Below are 27,136 nucleotides of genomic sequence, written 5' to 3'. Positions count from 1 at the left end.
TGTCTATGGATGGATGGATGGCACACTGACCGCTAAGCGCTATGCTAACACAGTGCTTGTGAATTGGAACGGTAATAATATGGGAACCGGCTCATACAGAGTTGTGCTAATGAGATACAGACTAATGGTAGGTGGGTAAACTAGCGGAAGTGGTGGAGGAATACAGGACTCTGAGATATAGATGCTAGGTAAATATAGATGCTAGGTAAACCCCAGCCTTATCTCAGCTCACTGGTCAACATAGCAGCACGCGCTCCAGCAGGTATATTTCACTGGTCACCCCCAAAGCCAATTCCTCTTTGGCCGCTTTTCCTTCCAGTTCTCTGCTGCCAATGACTGGAACGAATTGCAAAAATCACTGAAGCTGGAGACTCATATCTCCCTCACTAACTTTAAGCACCAGCTGTCACAGCAGCTCACGGCCCATCTGTAAATAGCCCATCCAACTACCTCATCCCCATACTGTTATTTATATTTTTTGCTCCTTTGCACCCCAGTATCTCTACTTGCACATTCATCTTCTGCACATCTATCACTCCGGTGTTTAATTGCTAAATTGTAATTATTTCGCCACTATGGCCTATTTATTGCCTTACCTCCCTCTTGGCCAGGTCACAGTTTTAAATGAGAACTTGTTCACAACTGGCCTACCTGGTTAAATAAAGTATACACCACATGGGTCTAGCAGCTACCGCTGTGTTCGGTGTGTGCGCAGTGTGTGTGTGCAGTAGAGGTCGGACGATTAATTAGGGCCGATTTCAAGTTTTCATAACAATCGGTAATCTGGCTTTTTTGACGCTGATTATGTCCGATTGCATTGCAATCCACGAGCGCAGCATCAAAAGGACCTGTGGCTGCAAGGAGCCAAGGTAAATTGCTAGCTAGCATTAAACTTATAAAAAACAATCAATCTTAACATAATCACTAGTTAACTACACATGGTTGATGATATTACTACTTTAACTAGCTTGTCCTGCGTTGCATATAATCAATGTGGTGCCTGTTAATTTATCATTGAATCACAGCCTACTTCAACTTCGCCAAACGGGTGATGATTTAACAAAAGCACATTCGTGAAAAAAAACACAATCGTTGCACAAATGTACCTAACCATAAACATCAATGCCTTTTTTAAAACCAATACACAGAAGTATACTTTTTTGAAACCTGCATATTTAGTTAAAAGAAATGCATGTTAGTAGGCAATATTAACTAGAGAAATTGTCACTTCTCTTGCGTTCAGTGCAAGCAGAGTCAGGGTATATGCAGCAGTTTGGGCCGGCTGGCTCGTTGCGAACTTTGTGAAGACCATTTCTTCCTTACAAAGACCGTAATTAATTTGCCAGAATTTTACATAATTATGACATAACATTGAAGGTTGTGCAATGTAACCGCAATATTTAGACTTAGGGTTGCCACACGTTCAATAAAATACGGAACGGTTCCGTATTTCACTGAAAGAATAAACGTTTTGTTTTCGAAATTATAGTTTTCGGATTTTACCATATTAATGACCAAAGGCTTGTATTTCTGTGTGTTAATTATATTATAATTAAGTATATGATTTGATATTTGATAGAGCAATCTGACTGAGCGGCAGTAGGCAGCAGCAGGCTCGTAAGCATTCATTCAAACAGCACTTTACTGCGTTTACCAGCAGCTCTTAGCAATGCTTGAAGCACAGCGCTGTTTATGACTTCAAGCCTATCAACTCCCGAGATTAGGCTGGCAATACTAAAGTTTCTATAAGAACATCCAATAGTCAAAAGGATATATGAAATACAAATGGTATAGAGAGAAATAGTCGACGCGTCATAATTCCTATAATAATGACAACCTAAAACCTCTTAACTGGGAATATTGACGACTCATGTTAAAAGGAACCACCAGCTTTCATATGTTCTCATGTTCTAAAAATGTTCTAAACGTTAGCTTTTTTACATGGGACATATTGCACTTTTACTTTCTTCTCCAACACTGTGTTTTTGCATTATTTAAACCAAATTGAACATGTTTGGATTTTGATAATTGGATTTCATGTAATGGGCATTCACAAAATAGTCCAAATTGGTGAAGTGAAATGTTTTTTTGTTTTTTTTTAAGAACTGAAAAGTGGTGGATGCATATTTATTCACCCCCTGCTATGAAGCCCCTAAATAAGATTTGATGCAACCAATTACCTTCAGAAGTCACATAATTAGTTAAGTAAAGTCCACCTGTGTGCAATCTAAGTGTCACATGATCTCAGTACATATACACCTGTTCTGAAAGGCCCCAGAGTCTGCAACACCACTAAGCAAGGGACACCACCAAGCAAGGAGCTCTCCAAACAGGTCAGGTGAACATCCCACGGAGCACCATTAAATACATTATTAAAAAAGGGAAAGAATATGGCACCCCTACAAACCTGCCAAGACAGGGCCGCCCACCAAAACTCATGGACCAGGCAAGGAGGGCATGAATCTGAGAGGCAACAAAGAGACCAAAGATAACCCTGAAGGAGCTGCAAAGCTCCACAGCGGAGATTGGAGTATCTGTCCGTAGGACCACTTTAAGCCATACACTCCACAGAGCTGGGCCTTACGGAAGAGTGGCCAGAAAAAAGTAATTTGTTAAAGAAAAAAATAAGCAAACACGTTTGGTGTTCGCCAAAAGGCATGTGGGAGACTCCCCAAACATATGGAAGAAGGTTCTCTGGTTAGATGCGACTAAAATTAAGCTTTTTGGCAATCAAGGAAAACGCTATGTCTGGCACAAACCCAACACCTCTCATCACCCCGAGAACATCATCGTCAGGGACTGGGAAACTGGTCAGAATTGAAGGAATGATGGATGGCGCTAAATACAGGGAAATTCTTGAGGGAAACCTGTTCCAGTCTTCCAGAGATTTGAGACTGGGACAGAGGTTCACCTTCCAGCAGGAAAATGACCCTAAGCATACTGCTAAAGCAACACTCGAGTGGTTTAAGGGGAAATATTTAAATGTCTTGGAATGGCCTAGTCAAAGCCCAGACCTCAATCCAATTCTGTTTTTTTGTCTTATTTCTTGTTTGTTTCACAATAAAAACATATTTTGCATATTCAAAGTGGTAGGCATGTTGTGTAAATCAAATTATACAAACCCCCCAAAAAAGTCCATTTTAATTCCAGGTTGTAAGTCAACAAAATAGGAAAAATACCAAGGAGAGTGAATACGTTCGCAATACACTGTACATCTAAGCAACTCAACACAAATGAGCCTGTGCTGAGGGGCCGTCTTCCCCTTCTTCTGTTGACGAGGCATTTCAGACAAGAGCACCCTCCTCACCAACATACACACACATCTCGTCTGAGATGCTTCTATTGTATGCAGTTTCTTCTTTGAGACTCCCTACAGGAGATGAGACTGATGACAGTGCTCTAAGAGGAGGAGGTTGGAAAGTGACAGTGAAGGGAAAAGATGGGGTGGTGGAGAGAGAGAGAGAAAGGAAGAGGTTGGGGAGTGAAAGTGAGGAGACCGGATGGGTTGGGAGAGGGAGAGAGAGAGAGAAAGGTTGGGAAGTGACAGTGAGGAGAAAGGATAGTGTAGGGAGAGATAGCAAAGGAGAAAGGGTGGGGAGAGGGAGAAAGAGAGAATGGTCCCAGTGGACCCCCATGTTAAACATATGGGGATTGCTGTGCGGGTGTGCAGTGATTTAATCACACTGCACCAACTTAATGAGTCATCACAGGAGAAAAGCACAGAGACGCACGCACGCACGCACGCACGCACGCACGCACGCACACACACACCCTCCCCAAACACACACAATCCCAACTCAATCCCAACCCTACATCAAATGGCTCCCTAACAGTGATCCCATACTGGGCTCCCTGACAGTGTTCCCATACTGAATGAACTACCACCCTGCACCTTATTCACTTGTAGTCTATGTCCCTGACTGCTGCTCCTCACTCCTGCCCCAGATAGCACAGTGCAAGACTGCTGCCTTTTAAAAACTACACAGTCATGAATGAGGTCCCCTGTGCTGCTCTCATCTCTAACCCACACACATATACACAGGCTGAGGGGCAGAGAAAGAGAGAGTGTGTGTGCGCTCGCAGCACGTGCGTGAGGGTGTTTAAATCGTATTCAAGCGTGTGTGAGCATCATCATAAACATAAAAGGGACAGAAATGAACCTGATTCAAAGCTTTGGCAGACAAACTCAGAAGAGAGAGAAAGAGAGGATGAAGGGAGAGAGAGAGACAGAGAGAAAGAGAGAGAGAGAGAGAGAGAGAAAGAAAATGCTGCAGAGAAGAGAGGCCCGAAAATCTGAATGCTTTTTGAGCCCCGCCGTTTCAAACCAGCCAAATGAGAGAAAAAAAGAAAGAGAGGGGGAAAAAAGGAGAGAGGAAGCTTGATCTCATTTGCATTCTTTGGTTTCACTGTCAAGGGCATCCATGTCAGTGTGTGTGTGTGTGTGTGTGTGTGTGTGTGTGTGTGTGTGTGTGTGTGTGTGTGTGTGTGTGCCAACTGCTTTTGGGTGTGTGTCTCTGTGGGGGGTGGGGAGGAAGACACAGAGAACGAAAGAGAGAGAGAGGAGAGAGATAGAGGGTGTGTGTGAGCCGTCTGCTTCTGTGCGCGTGAGATGAAAGACTGGGACATGCTGCACATATTTCTGGGGCAAGATAAAGCTGGCAGAAAGAGAAGAATCCCTTTGTTTTGGCTTGGTCGATGCGTTACGTCTTTTCAAACTCTGTGCATTTATAGTTGTTCCGTTTTGTTATTGCAGTTACCTCAAATGAACTCCTCTCAGATGAAAGCGTATCGCTCTGCAATATGCCTCATTTGAATATGTGGTTGTGTGTATGAGGTAAAGCGCATCAGTGCCTGTGTGTGTCAAAAAATAATAATATTATTTGTCAACAACAGGTGCAGACTAACAGTGAAATGCTTACTTACGGGCCCTTCCCGACAATGCAGAGAGAAAGAAAATAGAGAAATAATAGAAAGTATTGATAAATATCCTCTGCAGCGCCTTGCGGTCGGATGCCAAGCTGTTGCCATACCAAGCAGTGATGCAGCATTAAACTTATCTTATAAAAAACAATCAATCTTAACATAATCACTAGTTAACTACACATGGATGATGATATTACTAGTTTAACTAGCCTGTCCTGCGTTGCATATAATCAATGCGGTGCCTGTTAATTTATCATCGAATCACAGCCTACTTCGCCAAACGGGTGATGATTTAACAAAAGCGCATTCGCGAAAAAAGCACAATCGTTGCACAAATGAACCTAACCATCAACATCAATGCCTTTCTTAAAATCAATACACAAGTATATATTTTTTTAACCCTGCATATTTAGTTAAAATAAATGAATGTGTCGCTTCTCTTGCGTTCAGTGCAAGCAGAGTCAGGGTATATCCAGCAGTTTGTGCCGCCTGGCTCGTTGCGAACTGTGTGAAGACCATTTCTTCCTAACAAAGACCGTATTAATTTGCCAGAATTTTACATAATTATGACATAACATTGAAGGTTGTGTGTGGTTGTCACCCATTCGATAAAATACTGTTCCGTATTTCACTGAAAGAATAAACATTTTGTTTTCGAAATGATAGTTTCTGGATTTTACCATATTAATGACCTAAGGCTCGTATTTCTGTGTGTTTATTATGTTATAATTAAGTCTATGATTTGATATTTGATAGAGCAGTCTGACTGAGCGGTGGTAGGCAGCAGCAGGCTCGTAAGCATTCATTCAAACAGCACTTTCCTGCGTTTGCCAGCAGCTCTTCGCAGTGCTTGAAGCACAGCGCTGTTTATGACTTCAAGCCTATCCGAGATTAGGCTGGCAATACTATAGTGCCTATAAGAACATCCAATAGTCAAAGGGTATATGAAATACAAATGGTATAGAGAGAAATAGTCCTATAATAACTACAATCTAAAACTTCTTAACTGGGAATATTGAACTCATGTTAAAAGGAACCACCAGCTTACATATGTTCTCATGTTCTGAGCAAGAAACTTAAACGTTAGCTTTTTTACATGGCACATATTGCACTTTTACTTTCTTCTCCAACACTGTGTTTTTGCATTATTTAAACCAAATTTAACATGTTTAATTATTTATTTGAGACTAAATAGAGCTTATTTATGCATTATATTAAGTTAAAATAAAAGGGTTCATTCAGTATTGTTGTAATTGTCATTATTACAAATATATATATAAAAATCGGCCGATTAATCGGTATTGGCTTTTTTTGGTCCTCCAATAATCGGTATCGGTATTGGCGTTGAAAAATCATAATCGGTCGACCTCTAGTTCGGACAAGAGAGAGAAGCTTTTCTCAGCAAAAATACATCAGACATTAGAGCGTGTGTATAAGAGAGAGATAGAGAAAGAGCGAGAGAGGGAGAAAGACAGAGGGCGAGATGGAGAAAGAGAGAAAGTTTGAAAAAGAGAGCGAGCGAGAGTGAGAAAGAGAGAGAATGAGAAAGAGGGAGAGAGAGAGAGAGAGAGAGAAAGAGAGAGCCTCCGTGTTGAAATTAAGCCAAGGACATTGCTGAGGAAAGGGATGGGTTGAAAGGATGAGTAACCCTGAGATGGAGGATGAGGGACTCACTGGGTGTTTGGCAGAGATTCTTCCAGTCACTGCACTGGTCTGGTACCATGTGGACGAGATGAAGTTCTTCGAGACAGAGAGCAATGAAAGAGGGAGGACATAAAAAGAGGGAGGAGAGGGAGAGAAGAAGAAAGAGAGCAGTTCAGCATGTAACAAACAACCAAACATCAAAAGTCTCTTTGTACATGTCATTAAGAAATTCCAGAGAGCAGACCCAAAGCTACATACACAGGAAGGCCATAAAGATCATCAAGGACAACAACCACCCGAGCCACTGCCTGTTCACCCCGCTATCATCCAGAAGACGAGGTCAGTACAGGTGCATCAAAGCTGGGACCGAGAGACTGAAAAACAGCTTCTATCTCAAGGCCATCAGACAGTTAAACAGCCACCACTAACATCGAGTGGCTGCTGCCAACATACTGACTCAACTCCAGCTCACTTTAATAATGGAAATTGATGGAAATTGATCAAAAATGTATCACTAGCCACTTTAAACAATGCCACTCCACTTAATATAATGTATATGTATATACTGTACTCTATATCATCTACTGCATCTTGCCATCTTTATGTAATACATGTATCACTAGCCACTTTAAACTATGCACTTTTATGTTTACATACCCTACATTACTCATCTCATATGTATATACTGTACTCGATACCATCTACTGCATCTTGCCTATGCCGTTCTGTACCATCACTCATTCATATATCTTTATGTACATATTCTTTATCCCTTTACACTTGTGTGTATAAGGTAGTAGTTGTGGAATTGTTAGGTTAGATTACTCGTTGGTTATTACTGCATTGTCGGAACTAGAAGCACAAGCATTTCGCTACACTCGCATTAACATCTGACAACCATGTGTATGTGTGACAAATAAAATTTGATTTGATTTCCTTGCAGAACTTTTGCAATAAACAAAAAATTCAAAAGACAATTAACTAGTACTGTCCTCTAGTGTTTGTTATAGGGAATGAAGGAGAGATAGAAAGGTCCCTCTATTTAAATGTTTTTACTCCTGGGCCCCTTATTCACAAAGCTTGTCAGAGTAGGAGTGCAGAAGATCAGCTACTTTAGAGATGCTTTAGTCCCAGCCTGAGTGTCTGTGCTCACCTTACTCATCATACAAGACAGAACCCCGTCGACGAAGGTGGACTTGATCTTATGAACCTGGGGGGTAAGAAAAACACGCACACAAAGTCATATAGTATTGTAGTAATGTGAGCAGATACCAATGAATCAATGAATCAATCAGTCAGTCAAACATATTGTGTTCATCACTGACCTGTCTGTATTCGAGAATGATCTTCGGCAGGGGGTGCAGGTCCTGGAGCTGCAACAACTACACACAGAGAAGAGAGGCGTCACTACCTCATACTACTGAAGGGCAATGCAAATGTGTGTGTTTGTAGCAGTGTGTGCATCTCTCACAACAGCCTCAGATGTAGACTGCTGTTGTTTGTTGAGAGTCTTGGGGAGCTTCTTGTTTTCACAGCGCTCCTGCAGACGCAGCTTCTCAAACAGAACCTGTAGCGAGAGCAGGATTAGGACAGCACACGCACACACAGTACCTATAAACACGCCTATACACACACACTGACCGTCCTGAGCTGGGTGCTGCTGGACACTAGAAACATCTGGCCTGCTGCCTGGTGGGCCTCGTGCTCTAGCTGCTTCATCTTAGTCTGACAGAGAGGGGGGAGAGAGAGGATGGGGGGGGGAGAGAGAGGATGGGGGGGTAGAGAGAGGATGGGGGGTAGAGAGAGGAGGGGGGAGAGAGAGAGTGGGGAGGGAGAGAGATGGGGGAAGAGAGAGGGGGGAGAGGGGTAGAGAAAGAGAGGGGAGAGAGAGGCGGAGAGAGAGGGTGGGAGAGAAAGGGGTTGCTGTGAGGACAGGGAGATAATCGTCAGTACAGGGACTTATCACTGCTCTCTCCTAAACCTCGGGCAGAGCTAATCTGACTGCTATACACAATGTCTGTGTGCCAGTATGCGTGTGCCAGAGTGTGTGTGTGTGTTCTCCTATGTTTGATGTATTTCATCTACGTTCTCGAAATCAAACAACACATTCCACCAAAGGGTTTCCCTCTGGCTTTCAGACAACACAGCACAATAGCGTGTGTGTGTGTGTGTGCCTGCGTTGCTTCTGTTCTCTTTTTCTGTTTCAAAGCATATGGTAATCAGTTATTTTATCACGGAGAGAGATGCAACATGTTCTGTTGTGAGACTGTCCTTTTATGTCAAGAGACAGACAAATCCATGAAGACTCAATTGACATCCATTACCTCTATTGGCTCTAAAGGCTCCAGCCACCCCAGTCATAGACTGTTCTCTCTGCTACCGCACGGCAAGTGGTACCGGAGCGCCAAATCTAGGTCCAAGAGGCTTCTGAACAGCTTCTACCCCCAAGCCATAAGACTCCTGAACATTTAGTCAAATGGCTACCCGGACTACTTGCATTGTCCCCCCCCCCCTTTTTTTTAACGCTGCTGCTTCTACTCGCTGTTCACTTTACCCCTGCCTATATGAATATCATTTGTTTTTCAACAGGACAATGACCCAAAACACACCTCCAGGCTGTGTAAGGGCTATTTAACCAAAGACAGTGTTGTAGTGCTGCATCAGATGACCTGGCCGCCACAATCACCCGACCTCAACCCAATTGAGATGGTTTGGGATGAGTTGGACCGCGGAGTGAAGGAAAAGCAGCCAACAAGTGTTCAGAATATGTGGGAACTCCTTCAAGACTGGAAAAGCATTCCTCATGAAGCTGGTTGAGAGAATGCCAAGAGTGTGCAAAGCTGTCATCAAGGCAAAGGGTGGCTACTTCGAAGAATCTCAAATATAAAATATATTTTGATTTGTTTAACACTTTTTTTGGTTACTACATGATTCCATAAGTGTTATTTCATAGTTGTGATGTATTCACTATTATTCTACAATGTAGAAAATAGTAAAAATTATGAAAAACCCTAGAATGAGTAGGTGTGTCTAAAAGATGGTACTGAGGGTAAATGAGGGTACTGTACATATTACCTAATTTACCTCGACTAACCTGTACCTCCCCACATTGACTTGGCACCAGTACCCTCTGTATATTGCCTCGTTATTGTTATTTTATTGTTACTCTTAAAAAAAAACATTTACTTTAGTTTATTGTGTTAATATTTTCAAAACTCTTATTTTCCTTAAAACTACATTGTTGGTTAAGGGCTTGTAAGTAAGCGTTTCATGGTGAGGTGTACACCTGTTGTATTCGACGCATGTGACAAATAACATTTGATTTGATATACTGTCAGATATCTGAATGAACATTCTCCTAATTTTCCTCCTGCAGTGGGGAATGTACATCTAAAACATCACTTTGTCATGTCACTCTCTCTCCCACTTTTTACTATCTTTTTTATTTTGTCCCTGCCTCTCCATTTACCACCCCTCTCGTCCTCCCTTCTGTTTCCGTCCTCTCTCTGTTTTCTCCCTATCAGTCTTCGGTGCGTCTCTCCCTCGCCTCCTCCACGAGTCTCTCTCTCCCCCCTTTTCTTCTCTCTTTCTCTCTCCAGCTCTCTGTCAGTCGTTTAAAAGCACCGTCTGTTTCAGTTAGGCTTGTAATGTAGGTGTCACACACACTCAAAAACAAACACTTCGGTTCAGAATATGATTATGTTAGTACTTCTCCTCTCTCCCATGCTTCCTTTTATCTTATTCTCCCTAAATCCTTCTATCTCTCTCTCTCTCTCCCTTCCTCCTCCTCTGCATCCTCATCATGTATTGTGTGTGGGTCGTAGTGAAAAACGGAAGAAAAGTTTGGTTAGTATTCTGCTGGATTATCACAGCAATTTTTAACCCGTGTGTGGTGTGCGCACGCACGCTAGCGTGTGTGTGCGTTAGTGAGTGTGTGTAAGACGACGATGCTCATTCCTACTGCAACACTCCACCCTAAAGGAAACAAACAGGCAGACAGACTCTCTTTTCTATTTATAGAGCACAGCAAGACACAGGACACACTCTGCAAACATCCCCCTACTGGAGGCATCATGGTGTGTGTGTGTGTGTGTGTGTACTACTTAAACCCTCTCTGTTTTCTCCCTTTTACAGTACTGTAATTATAGTTCTTACCCCCAGCATCTCTGATGTTGTCTTTAGGGACTCCGTGTCCACATGGATCCTGTGGCTCTCCATGGCTTAGAGAACCAGAGTAGCATGATATAAATAGTAGCAGAGTACACATACATATAGGCCTAGACAGAATGTCAACTGCATTTCCTTGATTCCTCATGTCCTTCCTGCTTGTCTCCTTTCACCTCTAGTTATAGGAGCTCAGCATGGTCAGGTCATAGGATCGTGATGACCTCTCAACATGGTGTCCTTACCTGCCAGTACAGGGATCATAGTCAGCTCCATGTTAGAGTACAGCTCCCACAGACCCTGGCTCTGGATACACAGAAAGACAGTAAGGTAGGATGTGTGCGTGTGTGTGTGTGGGTTGGTTCTTTATCATTTTGTTTACTTGACCGCTACCTACACAAATAGCTAGCTAGAATAAAGTGTTAATAAGATAAAAATTCATTAAAAGACTTAAATGCAATACAAATAAAGACCTGAAATCCCCAAAAGTCCCAACAAGCATAGTAAAACGTGGAAAATTCTCCCTTGTGGCAAAGGGAAACTAGGATTTTGAATGGAAATCCCCACGAGGACAGGAGAACAAAACGTGTCTGTGTATCAGTGTGTGTGTGTGTGTGTGCGTACTACAAGAGAGAGGCTCATACAGCCGAGAAGTTTCATGGTCTCATGGATCCTCAGGGAGGGACTGACCTGTAGTTTAGAGCGTAGCTCCATATTCAGCCTGTAGAGCAGAGACAGACTCGTGATAACCTGGGACACCTGACAGAGAGAGAGGAGGGGGGGTTAGGGTACGGGCCGGTCTCGAGTATCATTTTCAAGACTAAATTGATCACTTACATTTTGAGGCAGAGCTATTTGCTCATACTCCGCTGCGCAGTGTCTCTCTGTACAGTCATATCTGACTAAGATCATAACATGGTGTTAGAAGTGCTTCAACCTCGTCAAAGGTAAGGAGTCGACAGGAGAGATTATATCAATCACAGAAAACAATAATGTTCTGTGAGTTTTGTCAGAGTTTAGAGTGACGAAACGTAGCCGGCTAACAGCTCTCTCACGTCTCGTAGTCATTGAGCAGGCTGCCCAGCGGAGCCGTTGCTGTGGATACTCACACACGCAGAGAAAAGGGGGCCGTGCAGGGAGCGGGGGACGCACAGAGGAGCAGCTAACGGATATACTGACAGAGAAAGTTATTTATGATTTCGGGAACAGCTGGGTCTTCAATTTGGCAGAAGCAATGGGGCCCGGGTTGGGTAGGGCCTGAACGTCGCGGGCATGGGTAGAGCTCGGGCCTAAATTTCATGCTTGTGCAGGGCTCTAGATAAAGAACAAAAATGAGAGATCAGTTGAATTAGGTGTGGTGATGCTGGGCTGGAAATAAAGCCTGCACACCTTATCGATATTCTGGACCAGGATTAGTGGTGTCTTCTGCTTCAATGGCGGAATTGATGGCCGGTGTGCCAGAGAGACTAGTTGTATTGTTTGGTGCTACAGACCTTCCTTGCCCCCAGGGCAGGTGTGGGGGTTCTGGGGGGGGTTCTACAGTGTTTGGTAAGCAGGTTGGTGAAGCAGGAAGAGGGGTCAGCTGGGTCCAACAGCCAGGCTGCTACCTGGGGGTCCTGGACGCGACAAGATGAGACTGGGGGTGAATGAACACAACAGAATAATGGATTACAACTAATGGAATAGAACGACAAATTAGGATTACAACATACTACACAGTATAGGCCCTGTGACAGATTCGAGTCCTATCCAGGGGTTGTACTTGTAAATCAAGTTGCTTCCGCCCTATGGACCGTTCTGGCTTGGACAATACTTCATTGTCCGATACTTACAACATTATTTCAGACCAGTGTTCTCTAAACAGGTAAAACATTTATTCTTGTATGCCAGTATTAGACTAGCCATCAAATAATATAGTAGAAAACAGGGTATGGTTTTAGAGGGGAAAAGAACTCCAAAAAAGAACTCCAAGACAAACAGCCACAACCCCAACAGAGCTCCGTTGGGGGGAGTTCTTAACAGCCTTATCAAAGTTACATTGTTTCCAGTGTAGGTCTGGTCTGTAGTGCTGCAGTGCTGTACGGAGCAGGTCTTTGGCCTTGTAACACACCACCAGTTGAGACCCTGACACTACCTGCAGCAGCATCTCTCTACAGGACACACAAACACAGTGAGGGACGCAAATCATCAGTGGGATTCTAGGAAATAAAGCCTCCAGTGGGGTTTTAGGCTGGGTTTCTGTACAGCACTTCGAGATATTAGCTGATGTACGAAGGGCTATATAAAATAAACTTGATTTTGATTTGATGATTCTTCCCCCAGACTTGTACTATGTAGTGTACCTATCCTCTCTCCCACACATATACCATACCTATTGAAGAGGTCTAGGTTGTGGTCTTGGTGGCTCTGGGCCCATGCAGGTTTCTGTTCCAGTCTGAGGTAGACCAGGCTGTCTCGTTGTGCCACCCCCTCCTCTGGTCCTGGTACTGGTCCAGTCTGGTCCAGATCTCTTTTCAACATCACCAGCACCCCACACACTGACGGACTGAGCTTCTACAGGACACATAGACAAGAGCGCAGTTCATGTCAGTGAATATGGCCAACCAGCATACTTACGTAGCTGCTGCAGCTATAGGACCCCACACACTGACAGACTGAGGGTCTATAGGACACACAGAGAGTAGACATAACATAAATGCAGCCCGTCCCAAATGGCACCCTATTTCCTACATAGTGCCTATTCCCTATAAGCCCAGGTCAAAAGTAGTGCACTACGTAGGGAATTAAGGTGCCATTTGGGACACAACTAGCCTTGCTTGCCAGGCTTACAGCAGTAGCATCCCTACATCCAGATGATATAGTATAGCAGAGATGTAGTACAGATGATGAGTATAAATAAGTTGCGACACTCCACTATTGTATGACGGTTCCAACGTGCCACTGAAAAGGTCGAAAGCTGCAATTCATTTCACGATACCTGAAAATACTGCAGAGTAATTCAGCCATTTGGTAACGTTGCGAACAGGAAGTTGGATGCTCAGCAAAAACAACTTCAGACCTCTTTGTCCATCTGAGTTTTCTTGTTTCAAAACACACACTTTTCCTGTTTCAAAACACACACTTTTCCATTTAATCAGAATACAAATCAACATGATTTTCCACGTGTCGGCTGTAGTTGATTCAACAAGGCAGTTTTGGGATATTTAGTTCCCTTGACTTAATAGTCATGTTTTAACAGTTACTGTTAGTATTCTCAGTAAAATTAAAGTGTTCTTGTGCCTGGAATTACTTTTAGAGCAACATTTTATTAGCATGATGTTACATAATACTTTGGTAATTGTATTTAAATTGCATAGCAATGAGCTGAGATGTTTTGTAACTACTGTACACAAGAGGAATAGTGACTGTACCTAATCATTCCATTATTATGTAATTATAAAGCAATGTCTATGTAACAATGTAGTAATAACAAAATGAATACATACTGTAGGTACAAGAAGTTCATGTCTAGTGTTGTTACATAGGTATTGTATTACCCTATGTCTCATTATGAAAATGTATTTCAGTCATGAAAATGTCTACTCTAATGTTGAGATGACTCCATGTCCCTCACAAACACATTTCTACATCTAGCTAAATGCCTGTTTGGTTTACGTTTGTATTACTTTCCATTACTTAGTTCATATTGTTTAGCGTGTCTTAATTAATTTTTCTTCAATCATTTACGTATTTCATTCGAGGATATATGTGCTAATGATCATATATATTTTGACTGATTAAAATAACTGTTGTAGTTTTTTGTTCTTCACCAAATAAATATTTGGTCGGTTTTCAAATAACTTGCATAGCAAATACCTTCAAATATGATTTGTTTTTCTGAGAGGTATTCAAAATATTTTGAAATATTGGTTTTTCTAAGACCTATCAAAGGAAATAATTGCCATTAGTTGATTCTTTATATTTGATCACCTTGAGTATTTGAAAAGTTGGTATTTCTAATAAGCTACTAAATAAAAACAATTCTGCCCAGGTCTACTGGACTGAGGTTAGAAACATTGCTTTGACTTTCTGGAAGGTCAAAAGAAAACTGCCAATCCGGCCTCGCCAACTCTTGCCCACCTGTTCTGGGTCCATCTGAGTGGTTCCGTCCTGGTACACCATGGTCAGAACCAGCGCACTGGCCTGCCCTGCCTCCTCCAGCACCCTGCCTCTCTCTTCAGGACTCAACTTCCCAGCATCCCTTACTCTGGGGTCAGAGATCATGGCTGTAGTCAGACAGGTTTTGGATTGGTTGGACTGGGCCTGGGGGTCACCGGCACCGCTTCCCCCCTCTGGTTCAGTTTCTGGGGTGAGTTGACCCTGGTTAGGGCCAGGTTTGGCCCGCTTCAGCTTGGGTGGTTTGGGGGTTTTGGAGGATCTATGCTGGGGAGTGTCTGAACTAGAATGGTCCCTGGTTAATTCAAGCCCCCTCTCCCCCATTGTGACCCCCTGTCTTGGCCTAACTGAGTTGGCTGGGGGTCGATGTGGGGGGTTAGGGGTTAGAGCAACACTCTTGGTTCCCTCAGTCTTGTGGAGGGTCTTGGTTTTGGCTCGAGGGTCAAGGCTAAAGGCTGGAGTCAGAGCTGGGTGTTTGGGAGGTTGGGTTTTGCACCACTTCTGGCCCCCTTGCAAGGTCCTTGCTTTCTCCTGACAGGATTGAGGGGGTTCCCATTTCACCGGCCGCCTGAAGAGGGCGATTTTGGACAGAGGGGCGCCGTGTTTACTTTTGATGGAGAAGGTAGGGGTCAGGGGCGGTTGTTGGGCAGAGGGGAGAGGGTGATGGCCGCTGCTCTCCTCCTCACCACTAGCACGTATAGAGGTCAGGCTGGACCCCAGCCCTGCGGCCCTTCCATGCCCAGCAAGAGAGGGTTTGGTTAGTGCAGGATCTATACTCAACCCCCTCTCTCTGGAGCCTCCAACACCAGCCTTCACAACAGAGAGAGAGGAAGAGAAGAGAGAACAAGAGAAGCATTATTCCAGTCACAGGAAGCGATTCATTCTGAAACTTAAAATAGACTCTCTCCTGTGCTCTGATTCTATTACTACTACAGTCAATGGTAGCGACCCAAATGAAACCCTATTCCCTATATAGTGCACTACCAAATACCCTATATAGCACACTACCCTATGGGACCTGGTCAAAAGCAGTGCACTATGTAGGGAATAGGATGCAATTTGGGATGCACATTAGATGAATGGAGAGATAAGTGTGAAGGCTCAAGTCCAGAAGGATGGTGATTAAATTCTCTGGTTGCAGATAATGAGCATGAGTAGACTGAAAAGAAACCTTGCTATTCTCTCAATTCCTTCCACCTGTGAGCAAGAAAGTGAAACGTGTGTTTGTGTGTGTGAGTGAGTGACAGAGAGACAGCGACAGAGAGACAGATAGAGAGATAGAAAGAGAGATAAAGTGAAAGGGTGAAGAGCCAAAGAGAGGAGAGTAAGAGAGAAAGAGAGTGTGTGTCTAGTTGCGTTAACAGAGCAAACCTGTCAGTCCCAGACAGTGCTCTCTACGGCACAGCTAGTCCCAGACAGTGCTCTCTACGGCACAGCTAGTCCCAGACAGTGCTCTCTACGACACAGCTATTCCCAGACAGTGCTCTCTACGGCACAGGTAGTCCCAGACAGTGCTCTCTACGACACAGCTAGTCCCAGACAGTGCTCTCTACGGCACAGCTAGTCCCAGACAGTGAGTCCAGACTTCCCAGTCCAGAGAAAACAGGTTAACCTCCATCTAACCTTCCAAGTCTCTCTACTCTGCACTGGAACACCGGCATTATTCATAGGAAGAAACTCCACTTTTAATGCAAAGTGTGTGCAGTTCGAGTCAATGTGTGTGTATGTGTGTGAGTGAACTGAATTGTGCTCTAGGGAATATAGGACTGTAGAGGTAAATAGTCAGCCGGAACAGTGTGTGTGTGTTCTACCAAGAGAACATCATCAACTGATTCAGCTCTCTAGGGAGAGCTCTGCTCATTTCCTTGTAAACAGAAACGCTTACTTGCTGACACACACACACACACATACACACACACACACAGACAGAGAGAGAGACATACAGTAAATAGACTAGAAGGCCCTATCGCCAGGCCTTTTACTTTAGTACCCAACAGGGAGTCATCACTTCTCTTTCCTGTGGTGTGGCGTAATACTGCTGAAGTCTTCCATTTCCATGGAAATGAAGGGGAATGAGCATTGGGGGAATTCTCTCTATTTCACGCCCCACACCCTCCAGGGTGCGTCCCATATGGCACCCTATTCCCTATGTAGTGCACTACTTTTGACCAAGACCCATAGAGCTCTGGTCAAAAGTAGTTCCCAAGATCAACCTTCCCCAAGTTTTCCATGTCACACCGCTCCTTCGCACACTCCACTGGCTTACAGTCGAAGCTCGCATCGCCTACAAGACCATGGTGCTTACCTACAGAGCAGCAAGAGGAACTGTCCCTCCCTACCTTCAGGCTATGCTCAAACCCAACACCCCAACCCGAGTACTCCGTTCTGCCACCTCTGGTCTCTTGGCCCTCTGACACCTACGGGAGGGCAGCTCCCGCTCAGCCCAGTGAAATCTCTTCCCTGTCCTGGCACCGCAATAGTGGAACCAGCTTCCCCCTGATGGTAGGACAGCAGAGTACCTGCCCAACCCCCGAAAACATCTGAAACCTCTTCAAAGAGTATGCTTAATAACCCCACAGCACCCCCCTACTGGTAAAAAAGAAATAAAAGCATAGGGCTACCTGTCATCAGCATCTGCCTCCGAGGAGCATCCCTCGGAGTTGAGGCCTTACCCCAAACTAGTTAAGAAAATTCCAAATTGTATTCGTCTCTGTTGTTCATTTAGTTAAGCCTGTACTCGATTGAACTAACACTCGCGCTTGACTATTTTCAGATAGACTTCCAGTCATTGCGCTACGGGTAACTTTCTTCATACTGGATACAGAGACATAAAAATCGTATCCACAAGTTCATCTGACTCTGAGGAAGTAGATAAAGGGCCTCATTGCCAAAATCCCAAAGTATCCCTTTAAGATGAATGCACTAACTCTGGATAAGAGTTATCCAGAGTACTAAATTACTAAAATGTTACATTTAGGATGCAGCAAAAGGGGTTTCTGGGAGAGGGACAGGGGGTTGAGGTTTCAGTGGTATTCTGCACGGTAGCTAAATACCAACTATTACAAGCTTACATTTCTTCAGGCCCATCCCTCACTGTTCACCAAAACAAATGGCGTCTGGGAGGCCATTTTGTTGTTTTTTTGAATTACGGACTGCAGATAAAACATTCTATTATGTGCACAGAAGCAGTATGGTCCTCTGGCTGAAGCGGTAAAATACCTGAGTGTTGTTGTGATGATTAGTAACCAGGGGGGTCTGTCCCAGACAGGTGCCCCGCAGAGGGGGGGCTCTGAATACTCTCCCACTCTCCTGAGACGGCTTCGGAATGAAATGTCCAGCAGCTAAGGGTTCTGGAAAAATACAAAATAAATATGCGTTCTCTCTGCTTAAAATTGTGTGTGTGTGCTTGTGTCTGAATGAGTAAATGTGTGTGTGATTGCGTTTGAATTTGAGACCTGCGTCTGCATATTGAGTGAGGTCAGCTAAACTCACTGACGCATAGCTCAGGACTGATATTCTGTCACTACACTATGCCGTTCTTAACTGAGCTTTTCACACACACACACACACACACACACACTTCCTGCGTACTGAAACAAGAGCAGTCCAGATTCTGTCAGCGTGTTCAGACTGGTCCTTTATAATTGCTGTATACTTGTTCACACTTTTTATTTAATCAGCACTGTGATACATGAGCTGACTGGAGCCCTGAGTTTTCCCTAGTCAGGCCTTGTGGTCAGGGGAAAACTCAGGGCCCTATAGATTGCTGGACATAGCAGCGCTGCCCATGGCACAGATCCAGGATCAGCTTAGAGGGAAAATGCAGAATTGACCATAAATCAGCATCTATGGACAACTTCATTGGGTAACTACTGAATGAAGTGCTGTACCACCATCTAGTGGCTTATTACTAAAGTGCCAATTTGTCCAGCATATAAAATCTCCAAACATTCTGCTCTCATATATTGTACTAAAAGGCAACCTATCTATCTGTGTCCTGAACTAACCTGTGTTTCCTCCACTGTTCCTCTGTGCAGCTGTCACCAATGGCCCATCCATTTTCCTCCTCTCCTCTGGGTGACTATCCCTCTCTGTCACCCCCTGGCCCTCTCCATCCCTCATCTGCCCTAGTGAGGGTGACACCTTCCTCTGCTGGTAGGGTTTGGTACTACTCCTGCTGTTCTTCCTCTCAATCTTTTTCTTCATCCCTCCTTTATTGATGTCATCCTTTCTCTCCCTCTCCACTCTTCCCTCCATCTCTCCACCCCCCATCCCTCTCTGGTTGTCAGTAGTCATATCAGCGAAGAGTCGTTTCCTCATAATGGGGTCTCTCTCGCTGAGGTTCTCCTTTGGTCCTCCTCCTGTCACGATCTCCTCCTTTGACTGGGCTGTGTCTCCATGCAGAGCCCCCTGCTGGTCAACTAACCCAACTACACACGGGCTTTCTGTGCTGTCCCTGTGGCCCTCAGTGACGTCACCCTCATTGAATAGCAGTTTTTCTCCAACGCCATCCCTCTGTAAAGCATGACTTGCTCCAAAGCCATCTCTTTTCAGTGAATGACTTGCTCCAAAATCATCTCGCTCCATTGAATGACTTGCTCCAAAGCCATCTCTTTCTACTGTGTGACTTGCTCCAAAGTCATCAGTCTCCAAACCTTGACTTGCTCCAAAGCCATCCCTCTCCAAAGCATGACTTGCTCTAAAGCCATCCCTTTCTACTGTGTGACTTGCTCCAAATCTATCCTTCTCCAATGCACAACTTTCTCCAATGTCATCCTCCACTCTTAGTTCAAAGCTCGGACCACTGTCCATGTCCTTCATTGTGAAGTCCTCGCTCTCTAATGCAGGAAGTAACAGCCCTCTCGCTGGTCTCTTTTTGTCACAGTCTGCCTTCTCTTCGGCCTTGTAAGCTCTCTGAGGTGGAGGCAGTACTATACTCCCAAACTGCCATTTAGTAATAGGCACTGGGGCCCGATGGTCAGCATCTCCTCCACCAGCTAAGGCTACTTCAATGGGCTTGGCTTTAGCCAGCCTCTCTCTTTGGTCCTCTGGGGCTATGGAAGTTTCTTCTTGGCTACGTTCAGGGCATTGCCATTCTCCATCTCCACTGCCTAAGTGCCAGCCTTCACTTTGAGTTTCTAGGTTTTTTACATGGTTCTTTGGAGCTATGCTAACGTTAGCTCTGGAGAATGGTGGTCCACAGGCCCCAGTTGGCTTCTTTCTATGGGGCCTAGGGTGCTCCGCTCTGGGCAAGGGTGGTCTGGAATGTCCCTGGTCCTCCAAGGCGAAATGGAGTGAGAAGGTGGGCTCTGTCTCTTCAGGTGCGCTATGGGAAAAGACCAAAAGCTATCAGTCAACAGAGAAAATGAAAATCTGTTCAGGTAGTACCTCTCCGATTCTTAAATAAAAAAATCCCTACTGAACACGAGCTTGATGCATCTGTCACTGAGCAGAAATAAGCATCTAGGAGTACTAGGGGCTAGTTGTTATGTATTAGAAAGGTGCTTCGATACTCACTCTCTCCAGTGAGGCTCGTTTGAGGGCGTGTGGAGGGCCAGAGGGTACCTCACTTTGTGGGTAGAAGAGGAGGCAGAGTCCTGGGACAGGGCTGGGGTCTGAGAGTAGTCCCTCTGGGATGAAGGGTCCCATGAGGAGGAAGACTGGGAGTAGGACTGGGGTCTGGACCAAGGCCTGGTACACAGCACATTGAAGGATAGTACCATTTATGTCTATGTTTTGTTTCTTTTACATGTACTAAAATACATGAACAGAAGGATGGTACCATTTAATTATTTACGGGACAGTTTCACAGACACAGATTAAGCACTTTTATGGAGAATCTCCATTGAATATTTGTTTGTCTAGGACAGGGATGGGCAACTTTAATGGGGCTGGGGGCCACAAAAAAATATTAACTCATCATGGGGGCCGCAGTTGCTCGCGGGTCTGCGTATCCACATCCATACACATCAATACCGACCAAAACATTTTAGTGGCACCACTCTTGACAGTGGAGAGAAGTTGTTTTAAGTTCTAGAGTTAATTTTGTGCAATTATACACATTTCTCCATGGGGTTTACAGAAAATGTTGCAGTTTTAAACAGTGTTGTAGTACTTGAGACCGGTCTCAGTCTTGAGACCACATATTGAGTGTCTCGGTCTCATCTCTGTGTTGGATAAATCTTTACTTGATCTTGGACCATGAGGACTTGTAATTTCTTCCCGAGACAAGCTGAGTAAAAAAACACAGAATTATCAGCGTCCATTCAGTCAGCACATAAAAACCGCTTCGCCAGGTCAAATATACACACTCCTTTCTTGAAACATGAATATCTTATCACATATTGAAACCTGGGATTCCTACTTTACTAGTAACATTACTGTCATTTACTTTCGATAAAAAAATATCCTCAAACTGTACGCATTTCCTTGAGTCGCTGGTAAGGAAGAGTGGGGGAAATTGTTGGAAAGTTGTGCCCTCACTATTAGTAAGGGGAGACAGGGGGAATTGTAACAGTCTTTATATCATTATAGACATGTTTGCACAGTGGCAAACCTATTGGACCTAGGCTACAGTGTGTGACAGGCTCGTGATGCTGAAAGGACAACAACCGTAATACCAGCGCACTTATGTAGGAGAATGTACTTTTTGCAGTGGTGGGAAAAGTACAGAATTTTCATACTTGAGTAAAAGTAAAGATACCTTAGCAGAAAATTACTCAAGTAAAAATGAAAGTAACCCAGTAAAATACTACTTGAGTAAAAGTCTAAAAGTATTTGGTTTTAAATATACTTAAGTATAAAAGTAAATGTAATTGCTAAAATATACTTAAGTATCAAAAGTAAAAAAATACAAGTATAAATCATTTCAAAATGATCATATTAAGCAAATTAGACAGCACAATTCTCTTTGGTTTTACATTTACGGACAGCCAGGGGCACACTCCAACACTCGGACATCATTTACAAATGAAGCATGTGTGTTTAGTGAGTTTGCCAGATCAAAGGCAGTAGGAATGACCAGGGATGTTCTCTTGATAAGTGTGTGAATTGGACCATTTTTCAGTCCAGCTAAGCATTCAAACTTTTAGGTGTCAGGGAAAATATATGGAGTAAAAAGTACATTATTTTCTTTAAAAATGTAGTTAAGTAAAAGTTGCCAAAAATATGATTAGCAAAGCACAGATACCCCAAAAAACACCTTAAGTAGTACTTCAAAGTATTTTTTACTTAAGTACTTCACACCTCTGACTTTTTGTAATACAAAAAAGGCCAGTGGTGTAGTGTATGCTACATGCAGGTATACGTCCTATAGCCACTTTTTTTTCATATTGCGTATATTCACTTCTTAACCCCCACTTATGCATATTCAAGTAGTGTAGTTGTATACAATTGATCAATTATGTAGTAGGCTACAATAGAGAAATCATGCACAAAGCAGCATTCACATTCGCAAAGCATGTGAAATATATTCACATGAGCACTGCACACATAGTCTAGTTTCAGCGGAATATCATCTGCAGGCAGCAAGAGCCTGCAGCTCTCAACTGGTTGTGGCAGGAAGCAGCTCACAGAAGAACGACATCGGTAGCCATTAAGGTAGTTAGGAAAGACGTTTCAACTTAATGAAATAGTAAATATTTCAGCTTTAATTTTCATGATTTTTTGTTTTTTCCTGCGAAGCACATTGCATTGCATTCCATTTCTGAAATGTGCTGTATAAATAAAGATTGATTTGATTTGGTCCAGGCAATAATGGGCATGCAAACCAAGTATTGAAAAAGTTTTGGTTAGTAGGCTATTTGCAATGCGCAATTCAGTCATCATGCATAGTTTGCATGAACATTGCTAAAGGTTTTCCCCAAAAATGTTGACTGCAAAGTAGGCCTACCTGACAGAATGATATCGTGCTGATTTGTATCAACGGGGAAGGCATTTGTTTTGCTCAATTGCATTAAAGGGCAACTACACCCTCAAAAATAGTGATGTGGTTTAAGCGTTGATATGGACTTAGAACACCACATTTTTGCCGTTTTTCTGTACTGAACAAAAATATAAACGCAACATTAAAGTGTCTCATGAGCTGAAATAAAAGATCCCAGAAATGTTCCATATGCACAAAAAGCTTATTTCTCTCAAATGTTGTGCACAAATTTGTTTACATTCATGTTAGCAAGTATTTCTCATTTGCCAAGATAAGTTGACTAAACAGCCTGATCATTACACAGGTGCATCTTGCGCTGGGGACAATAAAAGACCACTCTAAAAATGGGCAGTTTTGTCACACAACACAATGCCACAGATGTCTCAAGTTTTGAGGGAGCGTGCAATTGGCTGGTTGACTGCAGGAATGTCTATCAGAGCTGTTGCCAGAGAATTGAAAGTTAATTTCTCGACCATAAGCCACCTCCAACGTCGTTTAAGAGAATTTGGCAGTACATCCAACCGGCCTCACAACCGCAGACCACGTGTAACCACACCAGCTCAGAACCTCCACATCCAGCTTCTTCACCAAGACAGCAGACACACAGCATGATATTAAAGGATAAGCAGTCCATTCACTCAATAATAAGCCGGTAGATCCCAATCATAAGAATACAAAAACACAGCCATTAGATTAAGTACACTATATATACAAAAGTATGTGGATACCCCTTCAAATTAGTACATCCGGCTATTTCAGCCACACCCGTTGCTGACAGGTGTATAAAATCGAGGACAGCCATGCAATCTCCATAGACAAACATTGGCAGTAGAATGGCCTTACTGAAGAGCTCAGTGACTTTCAACATGGCCCCGTCATAGGACGCCACATTTCAGTTTGTCATATTTCTGCCCTGGTCAACTGTAAGTGCTGTTATTGTGAAGTGGAAACGTTTGGAGCAACAACGGCTCAGCCGCAAAGTGGTAGGCCACACAAGCTCACAGAACGTGGCCGCCAAGTGCTGAAGCACATAAAAATCGTCTGTCCTCGGTTGCAACACTCACTACCGAGTTCCAAACCGCCTCTGGAAGCAACGTCAGCACAATAACTGTTCATCGGGAGCTTCATGAAATGGGTTTCCATGGCCGAGCAGCCGCACACAAGCCTACGATCACCATGCGCAATGCCAAGCCTCACCTGGAGTGGTGTAAATATCGCCGCCATTGGACTCTGGAGCAGTGGAAAGGCGTTCTTTGGAGAGATGAATCACTCTTCAGCATCTGGCAGTCCGACAGATGAATCTGGGTTTGGCGGTTTCCAGGAGAATGCTACCTGCCCGAATGCATAGTGCCAACTGTAAAGTTTGGTGGAGGAGGAATAATGGTCTGGGGCTGTTTTTCATGGTTCGGACTAGGCCCCTTAGTTCCAATGAAGGGAAATCTTAACGCTACAGCTTACAATGACATTCTAGATTATTCTGTCCTTCCAACTTTGTGGCAACAGTTTGGGGAAGGCCCTTTCCTTTTTCAGCATGACAATGCCCCCGTGCACAAAGTGAGGTTCATACAAAAATGGTTTGTCGAGATCGGTGTGGAAGAACTTGACTGGCCGGCACAGAGCCCTGACCTCAACCCCATCGATCGCCTATGGAATTAATTGGAACGCAGACTGTGAGCCAAGCCTAACCGCCCAACCTCACTAATGCTCGTGGCTGAATGGAAGCATGTCTCTGCAATGTTCTAACATCTAGTGTAAAGCCTTCCCAGAAGAGTGGAGGCTGTTATAGCAGCAAAAGGGGGACCATCTCCATATTAATGCCCATGATTTTGGAATGTTCGACGAGCAGGTGTCCACTTACTTTTGGTCATGATGTGTATTTCCTAATCGAAATGTACAACTATTACTCCCATTGCAAAAAACATTTCACATTTAGCACACAAAGTAACCGATGATCTAAAGTTTAAATGCAACAATGTTTCACACACAAGTTATTTTCCAAGAGATGACTAACAATAGCAAGAAAGCTGCAATTAAAAATACAGTTCCACTCATACGATGATCATTTGAAACTTAATCTCTTAAAAGTTATTCTTGAAAAGGGAGAAGCTAACAAAACATCCTCTTCGATAACACCTGCTGCAGCCCCTGCAAACAAGCCTAAAACAAAAGCTGGCTAGCTAAACCTTGGGAAAACTACGGTTTGGTATTGCAGTGACTTCTTGGCCTTCCAGAAGGCAGACGTTTCCATAAGCTTTTGGAAAAACGGTCCCACCCATTACAAGTCAAAAAGTGATAGGTTGAGTCCACTGTCACTCCAAAATGTTGCCCTAATACAGTTGAATGGCAGAGGCTTATCTAGCTTCTGATGGCCTAGCCAATGGCTGACTTAGCTAGATTTATCTCCCCAGAGACCAAAGAAACATTTTATTTAGATTTATTTGTTTATCTTCAGTGTTAACTGTTTCCTTTCAAACAAAAACTGAAGAGATTAAATCAGAACATCATTGAATGTAATATAAATATTATTATTATTTTATAAAGGCCCTCATTGTTCCCCACTGTGTTTGGGTTAGTAATCATTTGTAGTGGCTTTATTTTCCCTCAGCATGCTTTTTTTTTTTTAAACCATTCTGAATGTATAAAGAATCCATATATTCTTCTGAAATATGAACACAAGAAATACTGGACATTTTGAACTCTTATTATAGTGGCAATTTGACAAAATCACAATCATCGTCTTGAATTGGACTCGCATTTTTCTGGTCTCGGTCTTGACTCGGTCTCGTTGTCCTCCTCCCGGTCTTGATTCAGTCTCGCCCCGCCCTCTGGTCTTGAACCGGTCTCGCACACAACACTAGTTTTAAAGCAAGTTTGCTGCAACTCCACACATTTTGCCATGGAGCCTAGAGAAGATATTGCAACTTTATAACTAATTTCCTGCAATTCTACTCATTTTGCCATGGGGTGGATAGGAAAATAAGCTGTTGTACAGCGAATTTCCTGCAATTCTACACATTTTGCCATAGGGTGGAAAGAAATGTTAGCAGTTTTTAATTACATCTGAGTGAGACTAACAAAATCAATGGGGGCACCACGGCCGGTAATTCGACCATAAATTTAGATTGTTTCATAATTTAGCGGCCAGCTAAAAATGTTTGGCTGACATGGGCTACTTGACTATCAGTGACTGAAACAAGAGAAAAACTGACGATGCACAACCAAATTTCAAAAAGTGGCACATTGTCTATTATACTATGCTAACTCGCAACATTAAGTCGAGACACCGACTGAGTTCTAAGGGCCTTCAAAATAGGGACCCCGCCAGTTACTTATCCCTGGTCTAGGACTATAGGCGTAATCTATGTCTGGAAAACAGGCCTATATGTTCTGTGCCTGTTGCATGCACAATAAATATCACACCAGATGTTTCCTCAAGGGAACAATAGTTCATTGAATTTCACCACTGTCATATAGTAAGGACTCAATCCATCGGTCTATTCTCCCTGAAGAGCATACCATCTTACTGCATTTCAGGTTGCTAATGACACCTCTTATCTGCCTATCCCTAACCAAATAAACTATTTTATGCCACTTCATTCTGTACCATGTAGGTTGCTAATGACAACTAACACTGCCTATACACCCAACCCAATAGCTTTTTCTATTCCCCTACTACTGTATCATCTCCTCACCGGTCTGCCTCTCTCCCCCTCCTCTTCTCCTGTGTTCCTCTGCTCCAGCTGGCCTCTGACTTGTACTCTCTCGGTCTGCTGCCATACCGCTCATCTAACATTTGAACAGATAGGCTTTTTACAAGTATAGTAGAATAGAGAATACTTACTTTACCCACTTCTTTTTACCACTACATCACTGCTTACGATTGTTTAGAATAAAAGAGCGGTGTCAGGTCTATAGAATATACGTAGATCACATTTCTAAATCGGCATCATTCTAAATATTTCACTGCACTTTTCAGTCCTTGCTGACTCACGCTGTCTGTAGCTTTGGGCCCTGGCTGTGTCAGAGTAGCGGTTGTGGCTCTGGGCACGGAGAGCTGCTAGGATCTTCTGTCCAGACGCAGACAGAGGCCCTGAGTACAGCCTATTACTGCTGCTACTGTACCTCTCCATCTCCTATTCCTCCTATCTGCCTACACAAAGAACAGGAAGAATATCAGAGTTATGATTATGCATTCTCTGTACTGTCACTTGTTATATCAAGCTGGTTGATGGAGCCCAATTGTCTTCAAATAAATAAATAAAAATTTAAAGTACATAAAACTGAATACTCACACACACAAAACATTTTTCTATTAGTTGTGAAGAC

General features: G+C 43.5%; 1 protein-coding gene across 1 annotated transcript in view; it reads right to left on the bottom strand.

Moving 5' to 3' along the window:
• LOC120048994 (DNA polymerase nu-like) overlaps positions 1 to 20,609 on the bottom strand; it is a 77,326-nt gene extending 56,717 nt beyond the window's left edge. The window contains 14 exon segments of the mRNA XM_038995254.1: positions 6,598 to 6,663; positions 7,721 to 7,777; positions 7,893 to 7,949; positions 8,039 to 8,134; positions 8,209 to 8,292; positions 10,723 to 10,787; positions 10,977 to 11,037; positions 11,422 to 11,531; positions 12,272 to 12,367; positions 12,769 to 12,881; positions 13,103 to 13,284; positions 14,851 to 15,696; positions 18,931 to 19,342; positions 20,404 to 20,609. Coding sequence (XP_038851182.1) covers positions 6,598 to 6,663; positions 7,721 to 7,777; positions 7,893 to 7,949; positions 8,039 to 8,134; positions 8,209 to 8,292; positions 10,723 to 10,787; positions 10,977 to 11,037; positions 11,422 to 11,531; positions 12,272 to 12,367; positions 12,769 to 12,881; positions 13,103 to 13,284; positions 14,851 to 15,696; positions 18,931 to 19,342; positions 20,404 to 20,609 — 2,451 coding nt within the window.
• Positions 20,610 to 27,136: the final 6,527 nt, after the last annotated feature.

The sequence above is a fragment of the Salvelinus namaycush genome, chromosome 6 (genome assembly GCF_016432855.1).
Source record: "Salvelinus namaycush isolate Seneca chromosome 6, SaNama_1.0, whole genome shotgun sequence".
Lineage (NCBI taxonomy): Eukaryota > Metazoa > Chordata > Actinopteri > Salmoniformes > Salmonidae > Salvelinus > Salvelinus namaycush.
This window is presented reverse-complemented; position numbering and strand designations above follow the sequence as displayed.